Source organism: Hemitrygon akajei, chromosome 22 (assembly GCF_048418815.1).
Source record: "Hemitrygon akajei chromosome 22, sHemAka1.3, whole genome shotgun sequence".
In the NCBI taxonomy this organism is placed as follows: domain Eukaryota; kingdom Metazoa; phylum Chordata; class Chondrichthyes; order Myliobatiformes; family Dasyatidae; genus Hemitrygon; species Hemitrygon akajei.
The window spans coordinates 59,281,041-59,308,014 of NC_133145.1; the positions used below are offsets into that span (position 1 = coordinate 59,281,041).

Here is a 26,974-nt window from a genome sequence, read left to right on the forward strand (position 1 = left end):
GGCAAACGTCATGTTAGCATTAATTTCAAGAGGTCTAGAATACAAGAGCAAGGATGTGATGCTGAGGATTTATAAGGCACTGGTGAGGCCTCATCTCGAGTACTGTGAACAGTTTTGGGCCTCTCATCTTAGAAAAGATATATTGGCATTGGAGAGGGTCCAGAGGAGGTTCACAAGGATGATTCCAGGATTGAAAGGGTTATCATACGAGGAACATTTGATGACTCTGGGTCTGTACTCGCTGGAATTCAAAAGGATGAGTAGGGAATCTCACTAAAACCTTTCAAATGTTGAAAGGCCTACACAGAGTAGACGTGGAAAGGATGTTTCCCATGGTGAGAGAGTCTAGGACAAAAAGGCATAGCCTTTTGATTTCAAGAAACGTAAGAATCAGAAAACTATGCAAGTTCCTAAAAGGTTGGTGGAAACTGATTTGATACTGTAAAAGAACTTGGAGAAAGGGGGATTAATTTAACAGCTCTTTCAGAGGTTTAACCACTTCTGGCCTACTCATTAGAGTTGTACATCAATCTGATAACTGCTAAAATCAAGAATCAGGACAGAGCAGATTTTCTAATATCACATGACGTATTTGCATAGTTTGTCTTCTTTTGCACATTGGATGTTTGTTTGACTTTTTTAATGTATGGTTTTTCATAGATTCTATTTCTTCACCATTTATTCCTATAAATACCTGCAAAAAAATGAATCTCAAGGTGGTGTGTGGTAACACAGGCACTTTGAACTTTTCTTATCTTTCACATATTAGCTTTATGCAAGTTCGTGATACTCATGTAATGTTGTGAAAGAACATTTTACACCAGTTATACCTTTTAAATTTGAGAAAACCTTTAAGGCAGCAACTATTTGAGGGCTTCCTTCGACAGGTTTTAGTGTCACTAAACAGCTTTCACAACACCACCATAAGATAATCTTTCAAACTAAACATCTGCAGCTTGAGATCACAAACAACAGCTGTGACATTACTTTACTGGTGCCACAGATTGACGTCAATGTGAACAGTACCCTACAGAGAAATGCAAATGCTGAGAACAATCAGTCAGATGCTATCCGTGAGGCGAGAAGCAGATGTTTTGGTTTGTTCACCTGCCATCTGAACATGATCAAATTCAATGGCAACTTCATTCCACAAAGATCCTGCATAACCCAACAAATATTCTACCCTGGTGACATTTTGACTATATAATTATTTCAAAAAATTAATTACATATCCAGCAATGCAGGAGTGATTGACAAGGCTGTGAGAGCTGATAAACAAATTTTTATTTAGAGAAAAAGTGCAGAACAGGCTCTTCTGGTGCATGAGCTGCACTGTCCAGCAACCCAAATATTTAACACTAGTCTAATCTCAGGACAATTTACAGTAACCAATTAACTTACTAACCTTGGACTGTGGGAGGAAACCAGACACCCAGATGAAATAAACATGGTCAGTTCAGGAAGATACACACTACTTACGCTCACAACTCGGAACTCTCCGACACCCTGAGCTGCAATAGCGCTGCACTAACTGTTACGCTTCCGTGGCACCTCTTATAGCCATACCTCAATTTACTTAGTGAATTTACACAGTATGCCGTTCCAGCCATGTCGCTCCAAAAATCCCTGACTAACCCTAATCTAATCATGGGACAATTTACAATGACCACTTAACCTACCGCGTTTGGACTGTGGGAGGAAACTGGAGCACCTGGAGAATATCCACACATTCCACAGGGAGGACACAGACTTTTTACAGAAAGGCACTGGAACTGAACTCTGATGCTCGGAGCTGCAATTGTGTCACGCTAACTACTATGCTACCACGGTGCCCCTTGTAGCTCTATCTCAATTTGTGTATCATGGAAGCTATTTAACATCATTAATAATTTTCCCTGTGTTTTTAAATGCTCAGTACTACCAGTGTTAAGAACAAAAATTTATCACTGAAATCTCATGCTTAGAATGTGGAAATATTGAGTCAAGACAGTGCTCCACTTTCTATAGATACTCTTAGATTATATTAGTACAGGTCCATTATTAACCTTCTCAGCCAGAAATAGCAAGGGCCAAGTGGAAAGGAAAAGCAGAACCTGAAGTTTTATTTCACTCAAGCCCAACCACTAATCACAGCCCCACTCTTGCCCACGCTGCACCAGAATATGTGGATTCTGGATTGGCCTCAACAGCCACCTTAGAACCAAGAGAGAAACCCTTAGCAGAACACCATACTCAACTTGAGTGATCACTTTATACCAATTAACAAAAGTATATCTGAGGCAAAATGTAACTTCAATTAGGTAAAAGTGGCATTTTTGTTTTGGAGGGTTAAGATATTTTTCTCACCTGTAAGAAAGCATTTGTGTCTGTAATAGCTTCACTAGTGCATTCTTGGGGTAGAACTTGTTCTGTACCATACATCTGGTTACCAAAATCGTAGCAACCTGTGTAATCATTTGCTGTGCATTGGGATCCAGCAGATTACTCAACAATGGATTTAATTTTTCATCAATTTTTTCATTTGATTCACACTGTGAAAGAATATACAATAAATGACATGGTCCCTAACAAACAATTATCAAAATGCAACTTGCATAACTCAGTCAGGATAATACTTTGGAGCACCGAGGAGACAGGCCTCTCAAAGTCCAAGCAGTTATTCTGAGACCAAAAATATGAACTGAACATTAATTTGAAATCAGGAAGGGGAGGCATTTACCTTAGCTGAACAATAAACTAATTGTTACGAAGTATGTCCAAAAGCTGCGCCCATTTAATACTCTGCAGTATTAATCCTGTGTTTAAGCTGCCAGACTTCACTTTATTCTCAACTGGACTCGGAATACTATGATTCTCAAAGTGATTAATATTTTGCACCATAAATACACTCGAGAACTGTTGATAAAATAATTTTCCATTTCTGATTCATCACTACAAATGTTGTCCTTATCCTTTTGAAAGATTATTAATCACAATTTTCATTTCAAAGCATGTTACCAATACAAAAACCACCCAAATAGAATTTTAAAAGTACTACAGTTAAACTGTGTTATAATTTCCAAACCAAATCAATAAATAATTACATGGTGCGAATATCAGAGGAAAGTTTTGTTTTACACTGAGAGTGGAACACCCTGGCAGGAGTGGTGGTAGAGGCAGATACATTAGAGACATTGAAGAGACTCTTAAAGATAGGCACATGGATGAAGGAAAATGGAAGGATACGCGAGAGGTAAGGGTTAGATTGATTTTAGAGGAGGTTATAAGATTGGCACAATATTGTGGGGCAAAGGACCTGTACTGTGCCGTAGTATTCTATGTTAAATAAGTATTACCACCTTCATTGCTGCAATGATACAAAAAGAAAGTACAACAAATTACAAGAGAGTCCACATTATTTGCAGCAGTGAATGGAAAATTATTTGTGTAAAGAAATTGGGAAGATTTTGAAAAAAAAACTCTAACTTCTAATAACGAGGGGATGGGTTTGAAAGAGAAACAAGTTTCAAGCTGTGATGCTTCAAGCTTCTCTGTAGATATCTGGCTTACCTCAATCATAGTCTGATTCAGAGAAGATTGTGTCTGGGTTTTCTTAAGTTTTCTGTTTTTCCGCTGCAAAACAAAGTAGGGATCAGAATCACAGCAAGCCATTTCCCCATGTTTTAAATGTGCAAATCTGCTTGAAATCCTGACGGTTTGTCACACTGGTTCACACCTGGTCCAGTGTGTGCTAAGGATACACCATGTAAATGGGGTGTGCAGCTAGAACTGCGCCCTGGAATATGGCCAAGATCTGGATGGAGGGCCAGGTATGCTGTTAAAACACCAGAGGTCAGGAACACTGACAAGAGCTGGGGTCCTGAGTGTTTATGTATTTCCCATTCTCTTTTAAGATCACCAGGTTCACTGGAAGCTTAATATACAACTATGTAACGGGTTTAAAAATAAGTGAAATAATTGGATGTTTAGGTATAAATAGGAATATAAAGATTAGTTTTATGTGCTACATCAAAACAGACAGTCAAATGTGTTGTTTGCATTAAATCAAATCAGCGAGGATTGTGTTGGGTAGCCCACAAGTATCACGCTTCCAGAACCAACATATTATGCGCAGGACTCACTAACCCTAACCAGTACATCTTTGGAACGTGAAAGGAAACCCATACAGTCATGGGGAGAACGTATAAACTCCTTACAGACAGCAGGAATGAAACCTGAATCTGGCAGCTAGTGTTGTAAAGTGATGCCCTACACTACAAGGCTGCCCAACATCCAATAGTCTTGTAAATCTGCTTACTCAGCACCAAAGTTGCAAGGTGGCTGGATTATCTGAAGTTTACACCATTTCCCATGCAACATTTGCTCAAGAAAAAAAAAAGATTCAATTTCACTTTGCTTTGGGCCACTGAGTTTTTGCTTGAAAATTGCTTGAGATAAGGAAGCAGATTGAGCCTATTTCCTTCCATCACATCCCAGGCATAACTAAAACAGCTCCATTCTCTGGCGCTCAGTGCTTCTTGGAAACAGTCAATAGACCTTTTACTCTGAACTGCATTGACAAGTCTTCCCCATCAAAATGTTTTCTGTTTTAAAAAATGTTCTGAGTTCTTTATGTACTTTGTTAGCAAACGTTTATAAAGGACAAAAAGCTTGGAATAATTTCCTGGAGCACATTGCATGTAGGGCTCTCACAGGCAACTTAGTTCAAATAGCATTAAAGAACAGAATTTGCCCATTGACATTTCTTACTCACATATTCCAAAACAGCAAGAAATGTAGATGGGCAAAATGAAGGGGATATATAGGAGAGGGGAAGTTAAAAATACAGAAGATGCAAATTATTCAAGAAACACAAGAGTTTTCTACCCATTCACAGAGGACCACCTAGTTAACATGTACATTACTGTACTGAAGTCTGGCACATATATATAGCTAGGGCATTTCAGGCTTTTGCATTGAACTGTGTTTATCAACGTGGAGCAGAGGATGAGTTTGTAAATCTGCAAAGAATGTAAGTACTAGTGAGGGTGAAGCGCTGCAGGAGGGGTGTGGGATAGGTGGCACAGGAGTGCCAGGGCAGGTGACCCTGAGAAACAAGGCAAGGTCATTTGACTCCAAACAATTGGTTTATCAATCATTACAGAATTTCTCTCTGGTGGTTTGAGCTGCTTGTTCCCTTCCCCTTTCCCCAACCATTCTCTCCCTGCCCCTTTCCCACTCTCAGTGCACAAGAGACCCATATCAGAATCAGGTTCATCATCACTCACACGGCACGAATTTTGTTTTTTCTCTAGCCGGACAGTGTAATACATGAAATTACTACAGTATAGTGCAAAAGTCCAAGGCGCCCAAGACAGTACTGTACATTGAAACAGTGAAATCCATTGTTTGTGTTAAAAACAGTACATTAAAGGATGCACTGGGGGCAGCCGGAAGTGCCACCACACATTCCAGTGCCAGTATAGCACACACAGTGTTCAGCAGAACAACAGAACAAAACACAGCAAAACAAGCCCCTTTCCCACCCTCACCACACACTGACACAGGCCTCCAGCCCTTGGCCCCAGGCTCTCAGATACTTGAAAAGGGAAGTACAATACATCAGTGGAAGTAAATGCTTACTTTTCTACTGGGTGTCGATTCAGCTGTGTCGAGGGTAACAGGAGGATGAAGCTCAGCATACTGTTGCTCTTGAAGCATTGTATTCCAGTTCACCACAGTGGACAGATGTGTCCCTTTTATGAATTGAAAAATACACTATCAATCACTGAATTAATTTAAACCTATATTTAGTGTGTTAAGTATATACAGTATAAATAAAAGAAATAACAAAAAGCTGCAGATGCTGGAAGTGTGCCCTCTTTCCTCCTGGAGAGAATAACAGAGATGCCGAATATAGATGAAATGTTGTCAAGGGCTTTGTCAACTGCAGTAGAGGGAAACCATGGCTGAGAAAATAAGAAATGCATCTCATGAGTACATGTGGAGATGGAGGAGCTGGGAGACTGGAACCAGAGGTATGGTGGTAGTATAGTTGAATATAGTTGGTGGCAAGGACAGTAAATGAAACGTTAGCATTCATTTCACGAGGACTAGAAAATAAAAAGCAATAGTGTAATGCTGAGTTTTTAAAATGCATTGGCCAGACCACATTTGAAGTCCAGTGAGCAGTTTTGGGCCCCATAACTAAGAAAGGATGTGCTGGCATTGGTGAGGGTACAAAGGAAGTTTATGTGAATTATCCTGGGAATGAAAGGGTTAACATACGAGGAGTGTTTGATGGCTCTGGGCATGTACTGACTGGAGTTTAGAAGATGGTGGGGGTGGTTGGGGAGGGGGGAAGGGAGGGAGAAATCATAGAAACCTACAGTATATTGAAAGGTCTAGATAAAGTGGACATGGAAAGAATGTTTCCAATAGTAGGAGTCCTGGTCCAGACAGCACAGCCTCAGAATACAAGGACACCCCTTTAGAACGGAGATGAGGAGGAACTTATTCAGCCAGAGAGTGGTGAATCTGTGGAATTCATTGCCACAGGTTGCTGTGGAGGCCAAGTCATCTGGTATATTTAAAGTGGAAGTTGACAGGTTCTTGATTAGTAAGGGTGTCAAAAGTTAGGGAAGGAAGGAAGGAAGGAAGAATGGGGTTGAGAGGGAAAATAAATCAGCCATTATGGAAAGGCACAGCACTCTAGATTGGCTGAATAGCTAAATTCTGCTCCTATGTCTTTTGGCCTTATATTCACACAGAAAAGAACACACAGTGGCTGTAATTTAATGGTTGTTGAGCACTTTCGGACATGCTGATTGTGGAAGATGCTTAATAAATGAGCTTTCATCCAGCTTACACAAGTGAATATTGCACAGGCAGGTTATTTTGACATGAACAAATTTAGGAGCAGGTCACGTTGAACTAGTTATAATTCTCACAAGAATAGCAACAAAAGGAACTAACAATTCTTTTATTCTGTGACCCTAGGCGTATAAGCACACCTATTTTGTCCAAGCTCAAAACCAGCCTCATTCATCACGCTACTTGAAAATAAATGCAAACAAAGATGCATCTCTACGAGTAAATTCAGTGAAAAAATAAACCTTAAAAATTGGTGTAAGTGTATAATTTTAACTGTTGAAATTTTGCTCTCTCAACCACAGTAACCTACCTCCTTCACTTGGCTGTTTGAGCTTGCCAAGGACGGCTGCCAGAGAACAGGTTTCACATGTAAATGGTATCACGCTTAAGGCTTTTCCATGAGGAACAAAGAGCTTCCCATCGTAACACCACAACTGATAAGATAAAAAGAGTTAACTTTTAATTATGTCAGGGTCTCTGCAACTTCCACCAGCTTCAACAAAAATCTTCCAACTAACATCTCTTTGCCTCCTCTTAACAGTTTTCTTGACGATTCCTATTGTTACGCTTCTCTCCCTTCCACCACAGTGGGGAAGGGTCCACCTGATACTACACCACTCACTTGCTAACTTATCAAAAGGTGAAGGGTTCCAGCTTTTGTTCTGCCATTACATTATGGATGGGAAATTCAAGATAAGATTAGCCTCTTTCTTTGAATGCAAGCAGCAAAACCTGGAATCCCTCAACTGCACAATAATGGTTGAGTGAACTACAAAAGAACTTTAGGACTGAAGAGCGGCTTGCTGTAAAAGAAATCGTAATGTAAGCAATGAAGGATTTTAATTAAGTATTAAAATTTCCATTGCCAATTACAGTGAACTTACCAGCTGCAGACAGAATACGAGTGAAGTCAGGAGTGGAATGGGATACTCTATTGTTAAATTTCTCTCTGCTTCACTGACCTTCCCAGAGTAGGGAAGGGTCAACTCTAGATGAGTTCAACTCCAACAGCAGAAGCCAGTACTATTCAGAACAAATGTAGATCCTTGATTGGCATCTCATTTGTCACTCTCTCTCTCTCTCTCTCAACCACACTATAGCTTCAGTCAGCACATTCTGCACAATGTAGAGGTTACTTCCCAAGGCTACTCCAACAATAGTCATTGAAGTTATGACCTCTTACATTAAAGATAAGAGCAGCTGGCACAAAATACCATATTCAAAACTTGAAATACATCCTGACTTAGAAATAAATGCTGTCAGTGGCACAGGCATAATTCCACACGTTTCTAAATGGACACCTTGAGATAGCAGTCTTAAAGAATGAGAAATGATAAGTATGAAAGTTAAAAATTTGTACCAAGTGGTATTGATGCACAGTTGCTTCTCATGTTTAAAACAAGGAATAAAATCACCATAAAGGCTAAAAACAACAAAGAGCAAACTACCTGCCCAGAGCTTCCCTCAGGAAGTTCCTTCCATGCCTGGAGTGTTTGGAATCTTGTATTCCAGATACTCAAAGAATCTGAAAGGCAAACACAAATATACGTTTTCATACAATCCAGTAGACATGCTTGCTGCCAAATGAGGTGCTCTCACCTGCTGTCTTTCACCTCCATAGAAAATTCACCCAGAAGAGTCTTCCAAGAGTGGAGTTAAATAATCTTAAATTGTGTGGACTACAGAAAAGCATCGTATAAAAATCCCAAAATAGAAGAGCAAGTCTCAGTGTTAGGGTGTGTATACATAATTTCCCAAAGTACATCAGTAATCGTACTATGAATCATAGATGACCAACAAGGAAGCCGCTGACAGTTTCCTCCAGCTGGAGAGTGTCGAACTGCAGAGCATGGTGAGGCGAAGGCACTGGCTATTTGATACTGCAGTGAAAATAACTTTGTTTCACATAGAAGTTTCTTACCTTTGGAAATTTCCAGCTCAGAGAGCTGTGAATGTTCAGAAACTAGACATAATGAAAGTTGAAATCAATGTTAAAAGAATCAGGGATTGAATGAGAATCAGTCAGCAAAGCAGAAAGGTATCAGACCAACCTTTAAGTGGCAAAAGAAGTTTGAAAGGACACATTACCCAAATCCTGCTTCAGTTTTGTAACTTTGTGATTATTACAGGGAATCAGTAAATAGAAAGCATGTCTACTTTCCTGATGACATGATAGTGGTATCAGTTAGATTCCATCTTTCAAAGTCATTATTTATTGACACTTCCAACCCAAGTAGGCACACGGCCCAGCAACCCACCGATTTAAAACTAGCCTAATCACAGGACAATTTACAATGACCAATTAACCTATTAACTCATGTGCTTTTGAACTATATATAGGCGGAAACCAGAGCACCCTTAGGAGACCCACATGGTCATGGGGAGAACTTACAAACTTTGAACAGAATTGAACTCTGATACACCCCGAGCTGTAGTAGTGTTGCGCTAACCGCCATCTACTGTGGAACCCTATAGTACCATTTTTATGTAAAAGTGGAGCAGATCACGAAAACCAGTCCCAACAGACACCAAATGTAGTAAATTGGAGGCCATATTTCACCTTTGCGAGCTAGATTTTAAAAATTCTTTCTCAATCTTTTTGAAAGTAAATGTTTCAGTGTGAACATTTACTTTCCCCACTTCTCTCGATTAGATGTCCTGTCCAAAACATCAGCCCAGTCTTAAGATCTCCTCACACTATCTAGGATCAACTGTCATAGCCACAAAGCTTTCCTTTCTCAGATCAACAACTTCCTGAAATAATTATCAAGCCACCATGTTTGTTCCATTTCCATCAGGGAGGAGACATATTGCATCCACGTCAGGACCACCAGACTCAAAAACAGTTACTTTCCCCAAGCAGTAAGGCTGATCAACACCTCCAACCACTAACTCACCCTTCCAAACCCTCAACCACCATTATTTTATCATTTCCTGTCAGTCACCTTATGTATAAGCACTCCTGCGCCTAGTGTCACTTCATGGGCATACAATTAATGTATATAAGCTTTGTATTTGTATTTATTGAGTTTTTTTGTGCTGCATAAGATCTGGACAGGTGTACTGGAAATGACATTAAACTATCTTGAGTGTTGAAGTAAATACTTTCATTCACACAGCTCAATTTGAATTTAGCAATTTGTGATAGCAAAACTCAAAACACTTGATATCGATGGAATGAGAAACCAACACCATGAGCAGTATCATTGAGTACTACAGCATAGAAATAGGCCCTTCAGACCATCCAGTCTGTGCCAAACTGGAGGAAAGCAGAAATCTAGAAGCTGAATTTGTGATTTCTGCTCCTCTCCACAGCATTATCTGCCTTCAGCTCCGAGTATCAGTGAATTCACTCGCAGATCAAGTATTTTAAAAGACCCCAGAATCTAATTTCATGGCATGGGGTTTAAGTTTTAAAATCTGGCATAATTATAACACCTTGATAGATTCGGTGTTTGCTGGACGCCAATGATCCAGTTAAATTGACAACCAACAGGAACCAACATCAGAAAATATACATTTACACCTTTGTAAGGAGCTTCCCTAACTACTACTGACCATAAATCCAGGCCATATAAAAATCAGCATTTCCTCCCTAATGTACGTCATGTGCAGAGCAAGAATGACAATGCATACCCACATAAAAAGAGGGCCTTTCATGCAAAGGTGGACCAAATGATTCACCAAGCAATCTATCAGCAGACGTGGCAATCTAATACGGTCATGCATCATATCTGTGATGTAATAGGTACCTTTGGCGGAGCACTGATGAGATTGTGGAGCTCCTAACACAGCAACATGCGTCTCATCCAAGGCCAATATAGCAGCATTGACTAGAGAATCCACACAGCCTGTCAGTTTCCACAATAATGATTGAGATAGGATCCAATCCTTGTCAGCTGAATTCCTGTTTAATGACAACTGTATTTTATAGATACAGCCAGTGGAATCTTCAACAAAAGAGGGAGAAAATTATCAGTAATAAGTAGACACAACCGCTAAAAAGTACGCGCAATAGCTGTTCGCAGCTGGAAAATGAACTAGAAAGAGTGGCCATCTACATCTAAGCTAAGCAGAATTTGTTTCCCTTTTTCATGTGGGGAAAACAGATTTGAATCTATTAAAACTAGTTTAATACCATCAGTTAAAGCAACTCACTTGTGCCAGAAGCACATGGATGGCGCTCTAATTCGGATAAAATGTCAAAAATAAGGACAGCACTGATGATTGAGATTTAGTCATCATGGCCAAATGTTGTTCCAGTATAACAAGGAGATTTGGTACATCAAAGACTCATGCAAATTTCTACTGATTATTCTAACTGGTTGCTTCACCATCTGGTATGGAGGCACCAGTGCACAAGATCAGAAACCTGTGGAGTGTTGTAAACTCAAGACAGCTCCAGCACTGCCACAAGCCTTCCCACCATCAAAAACATTTTGAAAAGGTGATGCCTCAAGAAGACAGCATCCACACGAAGGACCCTCACCAATCAGGACACGTCCTCTTCTATTACTATCATTAAGATGGTGATACAGGAGCCTGAAGACTCACACTCAATGTTTTAGGCACAGCTTACAATCCTCTGCTATCGTTTTTCTGAACGGTCCACGAACCATTTTACTCTCTTTTTGCACTACTTATTCAAATTTTTAATCAAGATTCAAGTCTGCCAGTATTGCACTGTACTGTGACTGCAAAACAAATTCAGTGTTCAGTATGTCAGTGATAATAACCATGATTCTGACAACAGTCTTTGACTTTAATTCATTTTAATTTATTCATTGATGGAAGAGTGTGAAGAGTACATGAAAGTCTCACATGATGGGGATTTTGAAAAGACCATCTGGAAGTGAGGTACGGAATCATTCACATTTAAAACATTTCATACATTGGTGTCATGACCCACAAGGCCACAGATAATGAAATTCAATAAAATTTTAAGTCATGGGTGCAAGATGAATGTCATCCAACTGAGCAAATTCTCTTATTCCACTTCTACAGCAGTGGATAACGAGTATACAGATAGCAATAATAAGTGGAACTATGCTTGTAACTGGGCTGAAATGTTCTAATCATCCATTCAGTAGCTAAAATTCAAAATAGTCCTATACAAGTATATAACAAGGACTGCAGTGAAATGCTAAATAACTGCAGTTAAACTTACACTGCAGAAGCAATACACAATCATATTCTTACACTGCAGTTCATGCACTCTGCTACAAGAACTGATGGAGAAATTACTTGGTCCTCTTGGCCAGTTAATCGAGTTTACCAGTGTCCAAAATGAGCTTTAACTGGTTGAATCAGAATCAGGTTTATTATTATGTTCTGAATTTTGCTGTTGTCATGACAAAAGGAAGGTGCAAGATACAAATGACAACAAACAAACAAATAGAGCTAAAGAGGAACAGTGAGGAAGTGTTCATGGTCTATTCGAAAATCTGATGGCAGAGGGGGAAGAAGCTCTTCCTTTAACGTAATTTAATGGTGGCCTTCTAACAGCTCAGCCAAGTTATTTTGATAAAAGCAGTGCTAAAAGATAATTATTGCATGGCAGTAATTGATTCTAAAATATGACCATTAACTAAATCTTTATTTAAATTTCACCTGATAATTTCTGTCAAACAACTTACATAAACACAGCAGGGCAGTGCCCTCTCTTTCAAGGGAAAGTGCAAAGCTCAAAGGATAACCAATATCTTCTCCTGAATCCAATTCATATTTGTGATGTACATCAAGGTTTAACCTTTGTGTATAAAGTTGGAATATCCCACCCTGTTTAAAACAAAATATTTGAAGCATTAAAATATTAAATCTGAAATATATTCAAGTTATCACTTCCCCCATTCCAATCATGAGCAAGTTATTATCATAAGAGAAAAGTTACCATCTATTTTCAAACCATGAAGTGTTTATCAATCCAAACTGAGAAATTTTCTTAATTTCTCAAGTAGTTTTCTTTCCAAAACCCCCCCACACATCTTGAACATTTCATGCTTCGAACCCCATCAGGTAGTCTGCTTCCAAACCTGAAACAGTTTTTTCATGGTGCTCACTGGTAAAGAGCACACAAGAGGGAACTACATAAATTTCTAGAGAACTATCAGGTTGGAACTTGGAGGTTACTCATTAACTTTGATCAAGTTAGAGAGAGCACACCATTTGTTTCAACTCAAAGATTTGTAAACATTTAATAGAAGATTTAAATCATTTGTCATCTCACTTTCACAGTGACAATGCAATTGCCACAACTCAGTATACAGCCGTATTCACGCCCAGGAATAAATCTCGCCACTGCACCAATAGTTATTTGTTGGATTGATAATAGCAATGACTGTTAAAAGAAACTGACTCCACAGGGGTTCCCATCCTTGGGTCTACGGACCTCTCAGTTAATGGTAGGGGTCCACAGCACAAAAAAGGTTGGGAATCCCTGCTCCACAGAAATAACAGATGATTTACAGGAAGACCAGTATATAAACAGACAAGTTGACTGCACAAGGAGCTTGCCACCATCAAGTGAACCTTTTTGCTCAAAGTAATGTGCTCCTTTTTTTTTCAAAATAAAGAATTAAAAACTGTTTTCTTAAAACTGTGGGAACTGCACGCAAGGCGAACATTTATTGCTTACCCCTCATTTAGGTTAGAAAGAGGACAGACACATGATAAATGTTAACCTTGCGAGTCTCTGCACAGTACTATGAGGGTCTTTTGCTTGTTTTTGATTCCAAAACAATGAAGCACACAGCCACACTGAGATGGTGCAGGATATGGAAATTACATTTTCATTTATCTAGTTTAATTGTTCGAGATGGCTTAGGGACAGCCATGTCACATACAACAGATCATATGCAGTGCAGCCACAGGATATTGGTACTGCAGAGTGTGGATATTTAACCAAGATGTAGAATAAAGCCTTGCAAATTTAACCTGATATACTTTATGCAAACCTTTTCGGTGACAAAGAACACAACAGGACTTCCAGCTTCCACTGAAGCAGTACTCCACCTATAAATAAAATAAAATGGAGATACATAAACTCCAGCAAACAGATATTTTTGTAGGTATCTGCTTTATAAAGTATTTTCAAGAGCAACAGGGTCTGATGGGATTGTCTGATCAAAAATAAAAACTCTCTACTGAAAACATCACTTCTCAGGACACCTTTCCATGCAACTGCAAAAGATGCAATTTCTACCTCCTAAAAGCACCTGTCTCTGTTCCAACTTTGTGACCTTCACCTGATACTCATACACGGTCTTTTTTATATTGGGAATCCAAAAACAGACTGCACAACAGCCTTGCTGAGTGTCCCAACACAGTCATCAATGAAGTCTACAAGCTCTTCTTGTGGGTAATTTTATTTCTTCAACCCACTGAAACCTGCATTTGACCTCCAACATTGTTGCAGAGAAGCTCCAGGCAAGCTTGAGCCACAGAATAAAGAACCTGGCACATTACAGCTTTCAGGACTCACACTGAACTCAACAACTTAACATGTTCAGTCTTTTATTACACATTCTCCCCCTTCATCTTTTCAGATTTCAGTCATCTCCACTTAAAGCTTCCTTTTTCAGTCAGCATCACAATCTCTTGGTCATTCTGCTCTCCACCCCATTCCGTACCTTTCCCACAACTTAAAACTTATTTATTTACTCATTTAGAGACACAGCACAGTAACAAGCCCTTCCAGTCTAATGAACCCGCACTGCCTGTTTACACCCTTGAGCAATTAACCCATATGTCTTGGAATGTAGAAGGACATTTTTTCCACTGAGGCCAGGGGAGAAAAAACCCCAGAGGTCATGGGTTAAGGGTGAAGGGGGAAAAGTTTAAAGGGAACATTGGGGGGGGGGGGGGCTTCTTCACGCAGAGAGTGCTGGGAGTGTGGAATGAGCTGCCAGATGAAGTGGTGAATGCGGGCTCACTTTTGACATTTAAGAAAAACTTGGACAGGTATATGGATGAGAGGGGTTTGGAGAGATATGGCCCAGGTGCAGGTCAGTGGGACTAGGCAGAAAAATGTTTCGGCACAGCCAAGAAGGGTCAAAAGGCCTGTTTCTGTGCTGTAATGTTCTATGGTTCTATGGACACCAAAGCTCCCAGAGGAAACCCATGGAGTCACGAGCACAACATACAATTTCCTGACAGCAGCGGAATTGAACCTGGGTCACAGGCACTGTAATAGCATTAATGAAACCACTATGCTACTGTGCTGCCACAATTTCTTCTCCCATTTCTGATGAAAGGCTCATCCATTTGAAATTATTAACTGTTTCACTTGACTTGCTGAGTACTTCCAGCATTCTGTATTGTTTTCTGATTGGTTTCCAATACCTGCAGCATTGTTTCTGAGCCCAGATCAGGTCACCTTACAATCATTCAAATGTTAATTTTATTCTTAATGACAGCACTGGGAGCCTTATCAGTGCTCTACTTTCCCAACCCCATTAAAAGTTATATATGATAAGGAAGGTCCGTTGAAATGGCTGAGGTCATAACACAGGTTATGCCCTACAGCTCTAAGGTGGGTAGAAACAGAGGTGTGGTGGTGGGGAGGGGGGAAGAGGATAAAATGTTTCAATCATAGTGATAATGTGTTTCATTAGGATGACAAGTTTTGCTAACTGTTGCTGATTCCTGAATGAGTCCAAATTATTTTGACAAAGCAGCAGGTAGCTTTTGGCTTTTGGGAAAAAAAATCACATCCTAACCACAATTAACAAGAATCTGAACCCTCTGGATTGCTATCTATTTAATTACCAGTATATTTCCCCACCACACAATTAAGAAAACCAATTTACCTGCAATCATTTATCAATGATTGCAGGTAAATGTTCTTCAATAACAATGCTCATAAACAACATTTGAGAGACTTGTAACATTTTTACTTCCCAGTTCATGAACATAATGCAAAAATATGTAGCAAAAGCATTTTAAGGATCAACACCCTTCTTTTTGGATGCGACTTTCAACACCAACCTGATGACTTCATCTTTTGACAGAACACTTTCAAGTTCCTGTTGTGGAGCTGAAAGAACGTCATCAAGTTTCCTTACACTGCCTTGTTCAAAGAGCACCAGAGGTTCTGCTTTAGGCAATGTGTGTATCTGGTAGATATCAGCGGACAACTAAAATAAAATGGAATAAGACTTTATTTTTTTAATATTTCTTACTTTTAAGTTCAAAGTAAATTTATTATCAAAGTGTATGTATGTATATATCCCCCGCTATCCGAAGGTAGAGCGTTCCTATGATACCGTTTGTAAACTGAAATGTCGTAAAGCAAAGAAGCAATTACTATTAATTTATATGGAAAAATTTTCAAACGTTCCCAGACCCAAAAATTAACCTACCACATCATACCAAAGAACACATAAAACCTAAAATACCACAAACATATAGTAAAAGCAGGAATGATAAGTACACAGCTTATATAAAGTAGAAATATTGTATGTATGGTGTAGTTTCACTTATCAAAATCGGGAAGAAACCAAGCCAAAATCGATTTGGAGAGAAAAAAAAAATCGGCACATACATGCATGTGCATGTACAAGCCTACGCACGTACACGCATGCGCACACAACTGCCCGCACAAGGCTTCATGGTCATGGTAGTCTTTCTTGGGGTAAACACATGTATAAAGCAGGTGTCTTTTTTTTGTAAAAGTGAAAATCCTCTTTGGTTAGTGAAAACAGATACTAATGTAGGTCTTTTGTAACAGCGAGCTGTCATAAAGCGAACGTTCAAAAAACAGGGGCCACCTGTATGTTACCATGGACAACCCTGAGATTAATTTTCCTGCAGGCACTCACAGTAAATACAGAAACAAAATAAAAACAAGCAAAATGATAATAATAAATAAGCAATAAACATTGAGAATATCAGTCCTTGAAAGTGAGTCTATAAGTTAGTTCAGTGTTAGGGTGAGTGAAGTTATCCCCTCTGGTTCAAAATCCTGATGGCTGAGGGGTAATAACTGTTCCTGAACCTGGTGGTGTGGGTCCCAAGACTCCTGTACCTTCTTCCTGATGGCAGCAACAAGAAGAGAGCATGGGCTGGATGGTGGGAGTTCCTGATGATGGATGTTGTCTTCCTGTGACAGTGCTCCAAGGAAATGTGCTCAATAATGGGGAGGACTTTACCTGTGATATACTGGGCCATATTCACCACCTTTTGTAGGATTTTCTGTTCAAGGGTATTAATGTTTCCATACTAGGCCATAATGCAACTAGTCAATATACTCTCCACTGTATATCAAAACAAGTTTGGTCAACACCAAAGATATCCACCACAAAAATGATTAGAATAAGGGAACTATACAGAGCATTATTATTATGATTGAAGCAAAAATCACTTCATGACCATGCATTATCTAGTAAACAATGTACAAAATTAATTATATACAGTTTGCAATAGTTAAATGAGATCAATGAGGCAGTTTATGTTGCAGACTGAGATGCTGTGTATTTGAAATACATAAAAAAATTGACCTGCATTTTTAAGTGGGAGACAAATAGATGGCACATGATGAAAGATCCAACAATCTGCAACATAGACCTTTTTTCAGTTGCTGTCAGGAGTCAGTTCAAAAGATTCCTTCACATCTAACAGCTTAAATGTCAATCTGACTGAATAACAAATCATTAAAAAAAATTCTCAGAGGAAAATACATTTTACTTAAAAGCTTTTCAGATTTGTAAGGATCGCATGATGTATGGATGAAGACATTATCATTAATAACTTCTAAAGATGTTTTAAAATCTATCATGTATACACATCCCGATGTAAAAATATGACTTTCAAGCCAGTTAAAAACAGATAAGCTTTGTTTGTCACATGTACATCAAAGGACAGTGAAATACATTGTTTGCAATGACCAACACAGTCTGAGATGTGCTGGGGTAGCCCACAAGTGTCGTCGTGCTCCTAGTGCTAACATAGCATGCCCACAACCTACTAACTCTAACTCGTACATCTTTGGAACGTGGGAGAAAACTTGAGCACCCAGAGGAAACCCACACAGTCACAGGAAGAATGTACAGATCTTACAGCTGGAGCTGTAAAGCATAACTCTAACTACAGTCGCCCTGAAAAAATGAGCAAAGGTAGTCAACAAGGCAGGTAGTTTGACTTTTAATTTACAATAGTTCAGTTTGTCTTTACTTAACTGTAGTCAACTCTGTCTTTACTTCTGGCTGTCTCTGCAGAGCAGCCCGCATAATAAAAGACCCTGCCTACCCTGGAATTCTCTCTTCTTCCCTCTCTTATCAGGCACAAGATACAAAAGCCTGAAAGCACAGACAACTTCTATCCCTTTGATATCAGCCTCTGGAACGGACCTTTTGCACAATAAGATGGACTCCTGAGCTCAGAATCTACTTTGTTATGATTTTGCTCTTTATCACTTCCCTGCACTACACTTTTTCTGTAGCTTTTCACTCTACTCTGCATTATTATTGTTTTACCTCATTCTAGTTCATTGCACTCTGTAACGATTTGATCTGTGTGAACACTTTTCCCTGTACATCTGACTATAACAAACTAATATCAATTTAATTACAACATTAATACTTTAAAGTATTTTCTTTAATAAACAAGAGATTCTGCAGATGTTGAAAATCCAGAGTAAAACACACAAAAATATAGGAGCAGAATTAGGCCATTTGGCCCATCTCGTCTGCTCCACCAGATCAAGTTTTCATCTCTGCCCCAATCCTCTGCTTTCTCCCCATATCCCTTCATTCCCTGACCAATCAAGAACCTCTGCCTTAAATATACATAAAGACCTGGCCTCCACAGCTGACTGTGACAAATTCCGCAGATTCACAACTCACTGGCTAAATAAATTCCTCATCTCTATTCTAAAAGGACACTCTTTTATTCTGAGGCTGTTTTTCTGGTCTTAGAAACTACCACCAGAGGAAACATCCTCTCCACATTCACTCTATCAAGGCTTTTCACCATTCGATCGGTTTCAATGAGGTCATCCCTCATTCTTTTGAATTCCAGTGAATACAGGCCCAGAGCCATCAAATGCTCTTCATACAACAAGCTATTTAATCCTGGAATAATTTTCGTGAACGTCCTTTGAACCCTCTCCAGTTTCCAGCACATCCTTTCTGAGAGAAGGGGCTAAAATCTGCTCACAACACTCCAAGTTTGGCCTCACCAGGGTTTTATAGTCTCAACATTACATCCTTGCTTTTATGTTATAATCCTCTTGAAATGAATGTATAACAATCTGGCTCACAATTTTACTGCTATGCTGTAGGTATATCATTTTAGCAACTCTGTAAGAGCAGCCTGTTCTGCTTCCAGCCTGCTTGGTTTACCAGTAAAAATAAGGGATGCTTGGGAAGGTGTTACCCAATCATCCAATTAGGATAGTGGAACTGGGAGAAGGTTCCAGAGAACACTGGGTGGGTGGGTGGGTGGGGGGGGGGGGGGAAGAGGGAAAAATGTTTTGTGAGGGGCACAAAGGTTGGTCTTGGTCTTTGCTCGGTAGAAGATGAAGAGAGAAGACGTTGGAGAGAACTGGTTGTAAGGTTTGATAGAACCAAGGCGCAGGAGTCTGTCGAGGATTGGTAAATATGGCTCTTGAATGATTTGAGCTCCGACCTGTGCACATCTGACTGTTTAATGATAATGGGCCCCTTTTGTTCTTTTCTTTACTAACCCTTATCGTTAACATTCACAAACATACCGTATAATTTTATGCAGTGTGCAATCTTATTTCCTGGCGGCGGGCTGTAACAGGACAGTAAATCACACAAATCAGGGCTCGGGTGGGTGAGACATCCCAATCCCATGGATTTGATGGGACTGGAGTCGTATATTCCATAGAAGTATGAAGCTAAAGAAAGGTGGGTTTTCTCGGCACTGATGTCCAATGGCTGTTAGCCAGGGGTTAATGAGCCATTTCTGAAGAGGCCCATAAAAAAGGGGGTTTCAAATGCTAACATTGCATTTGCCTTGCTCAGCATACACTCAACCTGCAAATTAACCTTAAGCAATCCTGCACAAGGACTCCCAAGTCCCTTTGCATCTCAGTTTTTTTATATTTTCTCTCCAGTTAGAAAATAGTCAACCCTTTCATTTCTTCATTACATGACCATATACTTCCCATCACTGTGTTCCATCTGCCATTTCTTTGCCCGTTCTCTGATCTAAGTGCTTCTGTAGACTTTACTTCCTCAAAATAACCTGCCCCTCCATCTATCTTCATATTGTCTGCAAATTTTGCAACAAGGCCATCAATTCCATTATCCAAATTATTGACATATAACGTAAAAATAATCAGTCCCAACACAGACTCCTGTGGAACTGTATTAAGTCACCGGCAGCCAACCAGAAAAGGCTCCCTTTATTCCCACTATTTGCCTCCTGCCAATCAGTCACTGTTTTACCTATGCTAGAATCTTTCTTGTAATACCTTGGGTTTGTAGCTTGTTAAGCAGCCTCATATGTGGCACTTTGTCAAACACTTTTTGAAAATCCAAGTACACAACATCAACCGATTCTCCTTTGTCTCTCCTGCTCATTATTTCTTCAAAGAATTCCAACAGATTTGTCAGGCAAGATTTTCCTTTGAGGAAACCTGCAGACCACTGCCTATTTTATCATGTGCCTCCAAGTACTCCCGAGACCTCATCCTTAATAATCAACTCCAACATCTTCCCAACCGCTGAGGTGGGACTAACTGGCCTGTAGTTTCCTTTCTTCTGCCCCTCTCCCTTCTTGAAGAGTGAAGTGACATTTGCAATTTTCCAGTCTTCTGGAACCATTCCAGAATCTAATGATTCTTGAAATATCATTACTAACGCCTCCGCAATCTTTTCAGCCCCCTCTTTCAGAACCCTGGGGTGTACACCATCTGGTCCAGGTGACTTATTTACCTTCAGACCTTTCAGTTTCCCAAGAACCTTCTCTCTAGTTATGGTAACTTCACACACTTCATGCCCGACACCTGGAACTTCCACCATACCGACAGCGTCTTCCACAGTCAAGACTGACGCAAAATACTTATTCAGTTCACTCGTCATTTCCCTGTCCTCATTACTACCTCTCCAGCATTGTTTTCCAGCAGTCTCCTCTCCACTCTTGCCTCTCTTTCACACTTAGGTATTTGAAGAAACTTCTGGTATCCTCTTCAATATTATTGGCTAGCTTACTTTTCTATTCCATCTTTACCTTCTTAATGACTTTTTAGTTGCCTTCTGTTGGTTTTTAAAAGCTTCTCAATCTTCTAACTTCACACTAATTTTTGCTCTATATGCCTCCTCTGTTGTCTTCGATTCCTCTTGTTAGCCATGGTTGTGTCATCATTCCTTTAGCATACTTCTTTCTCTTTGGGATGTACCTTCCAAATTGCTTTCAAAAATTCCAGCCATTGCTCTCTGCCATCATCCCTGGCGGTGGTCTTTTCCAATCAATTCTGGCCAACTCCTCTCTCATGCCTTTAATTCCCTTTACACCACTGTAATACTGATGCATCTGACTTCAGCTTCTTCTCAAATTTCAGGGCGAATTTGATCACATTATGATCACATACCCTGAAGGGTGCCTTCTCCTATTGCTCGCTCATCAATTCTGATTCATTGCACCACATCCATTCTAGAATAGCCGATCCTCTTGTGGACTTAACCACGAGCTGCTAGAAAGCCATCTCTTAGGCACTCCAGAAATTCCTCCTCCTGTAATCCAGCACCAACCTGATTTTCCCAATCTACCTGCATATTGAAGACTTGTCATGCATTTTCTATCTCCTGTAATTTGTAGGCCACATCCTTAATACTGTTTGGGGGTCTGTATGCAACTCCCATCTGGGTCTTTTACCTTTGCAGTTCCTCTGCTCTTTCCACAATGATTCAACACCTTCTGACACCATGTCACCTCTTTCTAATGATTTGATTTCATTTTTATCAACAGAGCAATGCCACCCCCAGCCTATCCTTTCAATGTGCATCCTTGGACATTAAGCTCCCAGCTATAAACTTTCAGCCATGATTCAGTGATGCCTACAACATTATACCTGCCAATCTGCAGCTGTGCTGCAAGTTCATTTACCTTATTCCATATACTGCGCATATTCAGATACAACGTCTGTGAAGTCCTGTCTTCATCCTTTATGGTTTTGTCACACCATGCGCAACCTTTCAATTCCTAACTTTGTCTGAGGTCTCACCAAATATGCCTCCACAGTCTCTCCACCAACTGTCCCGGTACTCTGGCTCCCACCCCTCCCTGCAACTCCAGTTTATACCCCACCGTGCAGCTGCAACAAACCTTCCCACTCGGATATTAGTCCCCCTCCAGTTCAGGTGCAAACCGTCCCTTCTGTACAGGTCCTATCTTCCCTGGAAGAGAGCACAATGATCCAAAAATCTTATGTCCTCCCTCCTACATCAACTCCTGAGCCACATATTAAACTGTACAATCTTCTTAGTTCTGGTCTCACTCGCACCATGACTTCTGGCTTGGTGTACACCCAACTGTACACCCTCCCACTTAAGAGTGCTGAGGACGCGATCCGAGGTACCCTGATACCCTGTCACCCAGGAGACAACATGCCATATGGGAATCTCATTCTCACCCACAGAACCTGGAGGAAATGCTGGAGCAACTTAGTAGGGCAGGCAGTATCTATGGAAAGGAATTAAGTGATGATATTTCGATCTGAGTCCCTTTATCCTGATTTTGTGTATTACTCTTTTCTTTAACTTTCTTTAATAATTCACTTGCAAATATTTCAGTTTGTTGTTGAAATTTTTACTCATTCCCACTGACAGAAATTGTTTAGTGGCAAGATGATCCTACTGTATCTTGCTTTAAATTCTATCTGTTATAAACTTCATCCATCTAATTTTCAACCTACTGTTGCTTTGAAAGTTTTTTCCAGATTAGCATCGTCATCTTTCCAAATCCTTAAAACCTAGAAGAGAGATGAAAACACAATTAAAGTTAACCGTACTGACTGCAAATGATAAGCAACCTGTGCTGGTTCATTTCTTATAAATATTTCTGTTAACCAATACAAGCTTAATGTCAGTGCCACTCATTGCTGATAATCATATCCAGCAACAGGTTAATTTGAAAATACATTTGAGGAAAAATGTTTTTTACATTTGCCCTAAATGTGGAACAGCATAAGCTTAACGCGTGACTTTTAAAATTAAAGAATATTTTGGTTCAATAGAGTGTCAAAGTTTGCCAGAAAAATAATTGAGCCATCAAACAAAAGTAGTAAAACTGTCATCCCATTGGTTCAGACATTGGTAATTGGTTGAAATATTAACACAAATGTTCTCTAAAAATCCTTAAAGAACCAACAGCTGTCTTTCATTATATGCTATACAATACAAAATGAAAGTATTCATTTAATCAAAGATGCCAAAAATCAGATATGGGAGCAAGAATCCATAAAGTTACAATGCGAACTTAAAAAAAAATCAAAATTCCAATTCCAAAGACTGCACTGCTTAAAACCAGAGGTGACCTTTACTTTTTATTCTGAAAATCAGTAAAGTGTTTTCTATATCTGGAAAATGCAAAACAAATACAAGCTTTTGTTACTGTAATTTGGTTTTAACTGGAGTAGGATATTTTACAATGAGAGATATATTATGTAATAATCATTAGAAAAGTTAAAAATACACAGCTGAGAATATTTTTATTGAAATAATTAAATAGAACATTTTAATTAAAAAATTTGTGGAGGGCCTCCGTGAATTGGGGGTGGGGAAGAGGCAGTGTGATAGCATAACTTTATTAAAGCTCCAGAAACTCAGGTTCAATTCCTGCCGCTGTTATCAAGGAGTTTATACATTCTCTCTGACACCATATGGGTTTCCTCCAACATGCCAAAGACGTATGGGTTAGTTGGCTAATTGATCACATGGATGTAATTGGGGTAGGGGGCTGATTGGGCTATAAGAGCCTGTTACTGTGTTGTATAAATAAACATTTCAAAGGCAGTAGTTGAGCACCGAGACCGAGAACTCTCAGGTTATATAACTTCATATAAACACATGTCAAGCAGCAAATCCCAAAATTCTTACCTTATGGTCATGAACCACAACATATTCTCCAGTCTGCTTATTGTAGATTGCAGGGCAAGAAATTGCCTGGGTTTGCTTTACTGTCCAACTTCCAAGAGGCTTTTGGTCTGACACCTTCAATACACCAAAAACACAGATAAGAAGGCATACAGTACATTTGTAATTTTCTCCCCCACAACTTACGATTGCATATTATTAATGGCTCCCAGAGAGCAAAATACTTGCATCAGGGAGTTTCATTTAAAACCATGACTTTCCTAAGCCCTTTACAACCGGTTATATAATTAGAAAATGCAATTATATTTCATTCTCCATGGACTGGAAATGACATTAACTCAGGAACACCTGGGAAAACTCTGGTTTCAGCCGAGCACAAAAATTCTTCCACAACTTTGCTGCTTTCTGACTCCAACTTCCAGTGGTCTGTCAACATGCAATGGCTGAACACAACAGTTCCGGCTTCAATATTTGCAAATGTAATCACCTTGCCACTGATAATTAAACCTCCAACAGACAAACATCAAGTTCTGGAACCCTGCTCTTTTCCAACTTAAATAGCTGACTTTTGACCAAATTATATTTATCTTGGGATGGTTCCTGACGGAAGAACCAATAAGTACAAGCCACTGACAAAGTAACATTGTTACAGGAGATCTACTCTACTTTGTCTACAATGACAACGGTATGGCTTGGCACAGCTCAAACACCATTATCAATCTGCTGATGACAACTACTGTTGGAGCAATTTTAGGTGGTGACGAGGAGGCATACAGGCATACTAAAGACTCACGCAAATTTCTGTTGATGTACTGTGGAGAGCATTCTAATTTGCTGCATCACTATCTGGCGTGCAGGGGCCACTGCACAGGATCAGAAAAAGCTGCAGAAAGTTGTTAACTCGGCCAGCCCCATCATGGGCACTAACCTACTCAGCATCCAGGACATCTTCATAAGCCTCATTAAGAACCCCACTCTGCCTTCTTCTCATTGCTACCTTCAACGAGGTGGCACAGGAGCCTGAAGACACACTCAAAGTTTTAGGAACAGTTTCTTCCACTCTGACATCAGATTTCTGAATGGACAATGAACCCATGTACACTACCTCACTACTTCTTAAATTATATCTGCACTACTTATTTTATAAATAAATGTTTATTGTAATCTGTAGTTTTTAAAATTATGTATTGCATTATACAGTACTTCTCCCACAAAACAAATTTCACAGCATATGCCAGTGATAATAAACCTGATTCTGATTGCATTCACCCAAGAAAGCAGCCAGTACGTCAGGTCAACAATTCAAAAACAAGATGGCACCTTATATTTACACAGCAGAGTACCAACTTCAACTTGCTCATCTCCCTCCCCTTTCTCACCCCATGCCTCACCAGCTCATCCCACCATCCCTACTCACACTCTCAATCCTTCCCCCATCCCACACTTTTCCTTCAGACACATCTTACCCCAACTCAGACCTCTTGGCCCACGTCACTATCACCCACTCACCCGACTTTTCCCTCATTCCTTCCAACCCCTTCTTCTCCCCCGATACTACTATCAAACTCCACAGAATCAGTGTTGGAACTGAACTCTGAACTCCCTGAGCTGTAGTAGAGATCTGTGCTAACTGCTACACTACCATTTCTACACTTCAACAGTTGAGGAACTCTCCCGAACACAACACATTAATGCAAATGTGAGGGCACACCAGGGGTTCCGAATTTAGAGCTTGAGCGCAGTTAGTATATCACCAACAACTCTTGCAAATTTCTATAGATTCACAATGGAGTGCATTCTGATGAGTTGCATCACAACCTGGTAGGGAGCCTCCAATGTGTAGGATTGCAAGGGGATGCAGAACGTCCAGGACTCAGCCAGCTCTGTCATGCAGCACAGCACTCACCACCACCAAGGACATACTCAAGTGGAAGTGCTGCAAGAAGGCAGCATCCATCATTAAGGACCCTTACCATCTGAGACAAGTCCACTTCTAATTATTACCATCAGAGGTACAGGAGTCTGAAGATACACATTAAACGATCCATAACCAGCTATTCCCCTCTGCCATGAGATTTGAGTGATCTATGGACACTAACACAAGAAAATCTACAGACACTGTCAATCCTAAGCAATACACACAAAATGCTGGAGGAACTCAGCAGGCCAGACGGCATCCATGGAAAAGAGTAAACAGTCGACGTTTCGGACCGAGACACTTCACCATGAACACTACGCTGCCATTCCTCTTTCTTGCACTATTTATTTTGTAAGTTTCCTTTAATTTTATGTTTTTGCACCGTACTGCTGCCGCAAGACAATGAATTTCACGTCATGAGGCAGATATACATGATGCACTTGCTTCTAAGTCCTGTCGTTTCCCTCCCCCAGCGCCGACCTCAATTCTCCCACTCCTCTTCCCTCACCCCTTCCCAGACCCCGCTGTTCTCCTCTACTAATCCCCAGCCCATCCTTATTCCCCCACCCACTCCCATCCTTAGCCCCCACTCGCCCCCGGACCACGTGATCCGGCGACCGTGCCGTCATTGGAATGCACTCCCCCAGGTAACGATGCCAACAAACCGTTCTCGGGAAACCTCTCGTCACTCCCACCACCACAGTACCTTGTAGACAACGACGGTGCGGTCTTCCCGAGTGACAAGGACGCAGTCGGGACCTGCGGGCTCCACGGCACGGACAGATCCGCCACTCTGCAGCCAGCACAAGGTGAACTCCTCATACAAACGCGCCATCTTACCCCAGTCACCCACCCGGCGCATGCGCCACCACGTGCACCCGCCTCCCCTTCCGTGAGCGAAATGGGGACGAATGGGACTCGCTCCGCAAACTCCCATGTATAGCGCCATCTACCGGTGGGAGACTCACATAGGAACTGAAGGGCAATGAGTGACCCATTCATTCCAAAGGAGATGGATTAACTTTTCAAAATATGGAAAACTGCTCCGAAACAAAGTGACTATTACTAATAGAGTGTCATAGGGTTTGGTTGAATTGCTTTATTATTGTCACATGTACTGCAATAGAGTGAAAAGCTTGCGTTG

At 40.3% G+C, this 26,974-nt stretch overlaps 1 protein-coding gene across 1 annotated transcript in view; it reads right to left on the bottom strand.

The window, feature by feature from the left end:
- The window catches only part of nol11 (nucleolar protein 11), a 40,812-nt gene extending 14,123 nt beyond the window's left edge, over positions 1–26,689 (bottom strand). Inside the window, exons 1-12 of the mRNA XM_073026384.1 lie at positions 26,537–26,689; positions 23,916–24,029; positions 22,733–22,789; positions 15,838–15,986; positions 13,806–13,863; positions 12,489–12,630; positions 10,605–10,802; positions 8,301–8,377; positions 7,163–7,286; positions 5,623–5,735; positions 3,550–3,612; positions 2,347–2,531 (exon numbers count right to left, since the gene is read on the bottom strand). Of these exons, the coding sequence (XP_072882485.1) occupies positions 2,347–2,531; positions 3,550–3,612; positions 5,623–5,735; positions 7,163–7,286; positions 8,301–8,377; positions 10,605–10,802; positions 12,489–12,630; positions 13,806–13,863; positions 15,838–15,986; positions 22,733–22,789; positions 23,916–24,029; positions 26,537–26,665 (1,409 nt within the window). The 5' untranslated portion in view covers positions 26,666–26,689. The remainder of the gene's footprint in view (positions 1–2,346; positions 2,532–3,549; positions 3,613–5,622; positions 5,736–7,162; positions 7,287–8,300; positions 8,378–10,604; positions 10,803–12,488; positions 12,631–13,805; positions 13,864–15,837; positions 15,987–22,732; positions 22,790–23,915; positions 24,030–26,536) is intronic.
- Between the last annotated feature and the right edge of the window lie 285 nt (positions 26,690–26,974).